Source organism: Echinops telfairi, unplaced genomic scaffold, assembly GCF_000313985.2.
Source record: "Echinops telfairi isolate 266 unplaced genomic scaffold, ASM31398v2 ScPeMD7_18;HRSCAF=68, whole genome shotgun sequence".
Lineage (NCBI taxonomy): Eukaryota > Metazoa > Chordata > Mammalia > Afrosoricida > Tenrecidae > Echinops > Echinops telfairi.
This window is the reverse complement of record NW_022103915.1, coordinates 76,253,148-76,260,053: the sequence shown is the minus strand read 5'-3', so window position 1 is coordinate 76,260,053 and position 6,906 is coordinate 76,253,148. Positions and strand designations below refer to the sequence as shown.

The window sequence follows — 6,906 nt, the reverse complement described above, 5'->3', positions numbered from 1 at the left end:
ATTAAACGAAAAAGGGAAAATACAGTAAAACATTTTGGACGTTACAATGATCATTTATTATTTATTATATTATTTATGGCATCAAGCTTGTACAGTATGAGCCAATCAGTGGCAGTAATGACAGAGCATGCGCTGTTACGCAGAAACCGTGGTAGAGTGAAGCCGCGGAAGTCGAAGCGCGAAGTGGCGAGGGTTCACTGTACTGTATCTCTGAGTAGACACAGCTTAACTCTTATTTTAATTCTGCAAACATATTTTTTAACATTTCTTTTTCTAGGAAAGCTCTTTTGGTAAAATCTAGCATTACACACAGGCTATATGTAGTCTCAAGCATTTCTTCACTGAACTAGAATTTTTTTCTGTAAAACAAAGTATTGTGGAATTTTTCAATGTTAGCATAAATATTGTTCAGATAAAAATTGACATATACTAGAAAGTATTAGGTAATTTTTTATGTTTATCCTGCTATCAGCAATTATATATATGTATTTCTAAATATGTTTACAGCTTCCAAAGGCCTTTATTAGTCCTTGTTGACAGAAATATAGATTTGGCAACACCTTTACACCATACTTGGACATATCAAGCTTTGGTGCATGATGTTCTGGTAAGAAGTTAAATATAGCACTTATTTACTGAAATACAGTAACTGCACATTTAGAATTAACATGACTATAGAAAAACCAATATGAGAATTGAGAAATAACAAAAAGTGATGGGAATTTGCTATCACTGAACGTAGATGCTAAGGAATAGTAAAGCACTGAAGCTCAGTGTTCTAAATATATGATCTTTAAGTGATAGGGTAATTCATTGGTTATTACTGGCAATGATTGGGGGTGGGGAATAGAAAATACAAGTACCTCTTTTTTTGTTTTTCTTAATTTTTCATTATCACTAAGTAAATGTTCCTTCCCTGGGGAAGAAGCTATAACTTTTATCCTTCTTTGGGAATCAACTAAGTCTCATAGTAAAAGTAAATCTGAAGGGATGTCAAAAAGTTCATGAGAAATGGAATTAAAAGATAATAGAAGTTATCTACAAACTTGAATTGTCTACAAACACTTGCCTAGTGTTTTGTTTTTTCCCTATTTTATATCATGTTTTTATTTTCTTTGAATGATCTAATTTTATCCTTACAGCAAAAGTTTGTGTTTACATCTGCATATATTCATTTATTCAGTGTTGATAGTGTAGAGAATGTAACATGCACCAATACTATAACACAGCCCCAATCTTCAAAAATCAAACTCGCTGTCCTCAAGTTGATTCCGACTCATAGTGACCCTGTGGATCAGAGAAGAGCTGCCCCTGGGACTTTTCGAGACTATAATATTTTACGGGAGTGAAAAGGCCAGGTCTTGCTCCCAGGGAGTAACTGGTTATTTCAAACTGCTGACCTTGCAGTTAGCAACCTAAAGTATAACCACTATGCCACCAGGGCTTCTCCAGTCTTCAAAGGCGATGAAATCTTTACATAAGTTACTCTTTTGTAAAGCCCTGTTTATTAGGACCAGAACAAGCCCCATTTGATAATAGAAAAACTCAAGAGACAAGTTAATGATCTGGACTCAAATCATTGGCTCTGTCTAGACTAGTAGTCTAGTTTTCTAACCCTTAGTGCGGGCCACTAGGGATTATGTATTATAATTGCTAAACCTCTGAAATACATACAAAGGAAAGACATATAATAGAAGGTTTCATAATACTTCTTTAAAACTCAGGTTATGTTTACCCTAAAATATTTAGTAAAATTTGTTACTCCTAGAAATTAGCAGTTGTTGTGACATACTTCCTTATCTTAGGGTCTTATATTTTGATTCTAGGATGAAGGTCTAGGAAAAAATACATAGTATTCAACTCCAATCAGGAGAGACACCAAGATGAATCAAGAGACCAGTTACTGAATTAGGCCTATGAGTAGCAGAGTATAAAAGTAGGAGATCAAGGAAGAGTGTGGGGTGCCAGCCCCCACAATCGAATGGGTCCAAGGGCAGTTGTGTAATTGAGGGGTAAAATTAAAGAGACATCAGACAAGATAAAGCATGCAAGTGCTCGCCTCTGGGATCATCATGACTTCAGGAGCCAGATCTGCACACAGAGAGAGAATATATTTCCAACCAAGGTTTATATACACTCCAGGGGCATGCCAGTCCCCCTAATTACAGGTAACCACATATGTTACAGGAAGGGTTTATACAGCAGGCATACACAGGCATATACAGGAAGGCATACACATAACAAGATAGGCAGGCTCCAGAGTCAAGATGGAAGCCTAACCTTGGTCGTCCCTGAGTTGACTTGACCTTAGGTGTCTTTTTGTTCTCCTTCAGGGGATCAATCCATTATCTTTATCAGACAATAGGGCCTAAGGCCTTAGATCAGCGGTTCTCAACCTGTGGGTTGCAACCCCTTTGGGGCTCGAATGTCATTTTCACAGGGGTCACCGATTCGTAACAGTAGCAAAATTACAGATATGAAGTAGCAATGAAAATAATTTATGGTTGCGGGGCGGGGGGGTGGGGTGGGTGGGGGTCACCACTACATGAGGAACTGCATTAAAGGGTCGAGGCCTTAAGAAGGTTGAGAACCACTGCCTTAGATGACTGTCAACCTTCAGACAGATAACCTTTAAGCAGTTGACCTCCAAGTGTGTTAGTCAGTGACTATGGTTTGGCATATATTATGGGGGGACAACCTGGGGAATAGCTTTTCTTTTTCCCACACAAGAGGCTAGAGAAGAGAAACAAAGTTCAACTAGTATTTGAGTTCCAACTTTTTGACAAGCACTGTTCTAGACACTGGTTTTAGGAATAATCCAAACTTTAAAATATTTCTCTTTCAGGAGCTTACAATCTAGTAGGAAAGACAGAGGGTAAATAAAATACAGTATATTAGAAGGTAGAAAATAATGTGAGAATGGTGAGCTAGATCACCTTTGGTATAAAAGACGTCACTAATAAGGTGACTTGAGGAAAGATCTAAACAAGGTGACATAGTGATTATGTAGCTGTATTGGAGAAATAGAGTCCATGCATGATGTAAACAATTAATGCACTCAGCTGCCAACTGAAAGCTTGGCGTTTTAGAGTCACTCTGAGATGCTTGGAAGAAAGGCCTGGCAATCTATTTCCCCCAAATCAGCCACTGAAAACCCTACAGAGCACAGTTCTGTACTAACAATACATGGGATCGCCATGAGTCATCATGGGCAGAAAATAATCATGTCAAAAATACAAGGCAGAATGGTACCTGATAGATTTGAAAGGTGGCAGGGCAGCTGATGTGGCTAAAGCAAAGTGAAGGCAGGGAAAGACTAGCAGGAAGAGAGGCTTAAGAGAGCATGGGAAGTAAGCTAGTATAGCACATTGAAGATCCGTTGGCAACACAATGGCTTCTAATTTAAGGGAACTGGGAAGCCATACGCAGTTTTGAGCAAAGAATTAAAATCCAACATATTTTCAAATATCACTCTGACTACTATATTGAAAGGAGATTTGGTGAGCCAAGGGAAGAAACAAGGCTAGTTAAAAGGTTGTGGGAATTATTATAGCAACACATGATGGCTTGCTCCAGGATGTGATTATCCTTTAAATGCAGGCATAGGATTTGCTGATGTATTAGATTTGGGATATAAGCAAAAGAGCCATTCAGGGTTTTGCTTTTGCTAATGGAAAGATGTAATTATTTATTGGGATGGAGAAGGTATGGAAGAAAGTGGGTTCTAGAGGAAAATCAGCTGTTTAGTACTGGGCATGGTGAGTGTGAGATACCTATTAAGATATCCAACTGGATATATTGAGTAGGTAGTTACGTGTAGGGAGTTGAAGAGAAAGGCTAGGCTAGAGAAATAAATTTCTAGATGGTCCATATACATATGGTAGTATTAAAACCAAGAAACAGCATGAGATCACCAAAACAATAGAAAAGGGTTCCAAAAACTGAACCATCAAGCTTTTCAAAATTTAGAGGGCCGGGAAATGAGTAGGGAACAGCAGTGTATAGGATAAAGCAACTAGTGAAGTATGGCAACTATAGAAACCAGGGAATTAACTGTCAAATAGGAAAGAGGGATGAACAAGGAGAAATACTGAGGATGAGACATGATTGCATGTGACAATATAGAGATGATTAATGACTTTACGAAAGCAGTTTCCATAGTATACAGACAAAACACTAAAGAGGATATAAGAGAGAAGGGACGGAGAGCAATAAAGGACAACCCTGAAGGAGTTTTGCTTTATAAAGAACGCATGGGAAGCAAGATGGTAAAGGATATTGAAGGCCCATTGTCAGCACATTGGCTTTTAATTTAAGGGAAATGGGAAGCCATATACAGTTTTGAGCAAATACCATTTATACTTGTGTATAAGGTGAGTTTTTCAGCACATTTTTAATGCAGCTTTTGTGGTAAAATTAGGTGCATCAACTGATATTCGGGTCGGCTTATACTCAAGTATATATGGTAATTTAAACCTAGTGTACATTTTAAGAATGTCACTAACTGCCATATTGAAAAGAGATTTTTGAGGACCCAAGGGAAGAAATGAGACCAGTTAAAAGACAGAAAAGGGGGTGATTGCTGAAAGAGGTATGAAATCAGGATTTTTTAAAGGGAGATAATGTAACATAGTTGTTTACCAGTGGAAATGATCAAGAGAAAAGGTAATGGTGCCAGAGAAAAGACTGTCTGTTGGAGGTGTATGTGAGCAGCAAAGACTAGGATTTCTCAACTTTAGCACTAATGGCATTTGGACACACACACACTTTTTTTTATTTTTAATTTGGGGCCTTATTTATTTATCTATCTCTATTTTTTTAGGGTTACCCTGATTTAACAACATCCTGGCTTCTGCCTTGTTGTTAATTGCCATCAGATACTCCTTCAGTATTCCAAAGTGACTTCAGATATTGCTACATACACCTTAGATGGAGGAGGCAAAAATGGAAGTGAGAACCAGTGATATGGGCTGTTCAAAACGGGTTGTTTTAGAGAAGGCAAATAAAAGGTATGGGATCAGAAGGAAGCCCCCCAGCCCTAAGCCCACTGAGACTGGGCTAAAGAATGCTATCATCTGAGGTGGCGGTAAGAGGTTGCCAGCCAAGTGGAGTTGAGTTGGAGCACAAAAGTACAAGCAGTTTGAGGGAGAAACTGAGAATAGGAGACTTGCTGGTGATTGAGCATTAGATCTAAAGATTATGAGAGAAAAGTTCTTAGTCGTTGGGTAAGAATGAAAAATGGGATCCAAAAATGTCTGTGGAATTAATGAACTTAATAAAATAGTTTTGGTATAAGTTAGATTGAGTTGGTAAGGGCTAGATTGCTAAATGAGAACCAACCTAAACTTCAAGTATTGCCTCTTCATTCCTACCAGTGCTGTAATAGAGGCCAGTGGAGGCTCTCCAGAGCAGAGAGATCTGGGGGTTCTTTCTCTCTTGAAGAGTTCCTGGGCTCCCTCTTGAATATGAGTGAGTAAATTGAAGAATGTGATTCTTGCAGTGAGGGAAATAAAGCATATGCATGAGTAACCATGGCACATACACATTGTCAGGATTTAAAATGGAGAAATAGAACCCAGAGCAGCAACAAGGTTAAACAGACAGGTCTAGAGAAGGTCTTTGATGAAGTTTTCACTAATACAGAGTGCAATAAGAATAATAAGGACAATGAATATACAAAATGTGCTTTACACAATTGATGTGTGTATAGATTGTGATAAGAGTTGTATGAGCCCCTAATAAAACGATTAAAAAAAAGAATAGGAAGGACTATGAAATGAATTTTTAGAATAAACTTTTATATCCTTCCTTGCAGCCTTTGATCCTGAGAATCCTTTTAAAAATAGTAAATAACATAGTAAGATGGAAGTAAATTATAGGATTTTTGTTTTTATTTTAATCTTTTATTTCTTTTTTTTTAGTTTAATCATTTTATTGGGGGCTCATACAACTCTTATCACGATCCATCCATCCGTCCATTGTGTCAAGCACATTTTTACATTTGTTGCCTTCATCATTCTCAAAACATTTTCTTTCTACTTGAGCCCTTGGTATCAGCTCTTCATTTTTTCCCCTCCCTCCCCGCACGCCCCCCCCCCAAATCTTCTGTATTTCTGTATAAGTTTATGAACAACCTTATATCCTCCCACAATTCAGCTCAACAATTAAGTGTTTGTTGGTTACCAGGCATAATGCTAAACACTGGAGCTTGGAGTATTAGATTCCCTGTTGTTGGACACTAGCACTATTATTTCTGCTATTTTGGTTGTTTGTTGCTCTAAGAGAGCAATACACATCTCTAGCTACTCTTTTAGGGTGGATTCTCAGATTCCATATTATTCTTTAAGTAATCTTTTCTCAGAAGCATTAATATTTCAGTCTTACAAAATGAATGACTTTGACGTATTTGCTTGTAATAAATTACACAATTCACATTGATGGAATCCTGTTCATTAATTTTAATGCCACTTCTAGATGTGAACAATGAGATGTCATGAGCTGTAATTGTGCCATGTTTTTGTTATTAAAAGTGCTGTTTTTGATATTTTGTCATAACTGGACAATTTTTTATACTCTTTTCTTCCACAAGATGGAGTAAATGTTCTAGATAGGAAATGTTGACTTGAAATTACAATTCACTTTTTATTTTGACTGTGTTTGCCTTAAAAATTTGGAAAATGGGGGGGGGTAAGGAGGTGGTGCTGATCAGCCCAGGGACAGGGGAGCAACAACTGATCCAAAATCAGTGGCAAGGAGGGTGCGAGAGGCCTGGTAGGGATTCAATAAGGGCAATGTAACCGAGAGAAACCACTGAAACCCAAATGAAGGCTGACCATGATAGTGGGACAAGAGGAAAGTAAAGGGAAATAGAGAAAAGAACTAGGGTTCAAAGGGTATGTATAGAGG

General features: G+C 37.8%; 1 protein-coding gene across 1 annotated transcript in view; it reads left to right on the top strand.

The window, feature by feature from the left end:
- The window catches only part of SCFD1 (sec1 family domain containing 1), a 106,862-nt gene that overhangs the window by 40,935 nt on the left and 59,021 nt on the right, over window positions 1-6,906 (top strand). Inside the window, exon 10 of the mRNA XM_045287652.1 lies at window positions 508-607. Within this exon, the coding sequence (XP_045143587.1) occupies window positions 508-607 (100 nt within the window). The remainder of the gene's footprint in view (window positions 1-507; window positions 608-6,906) is intronic.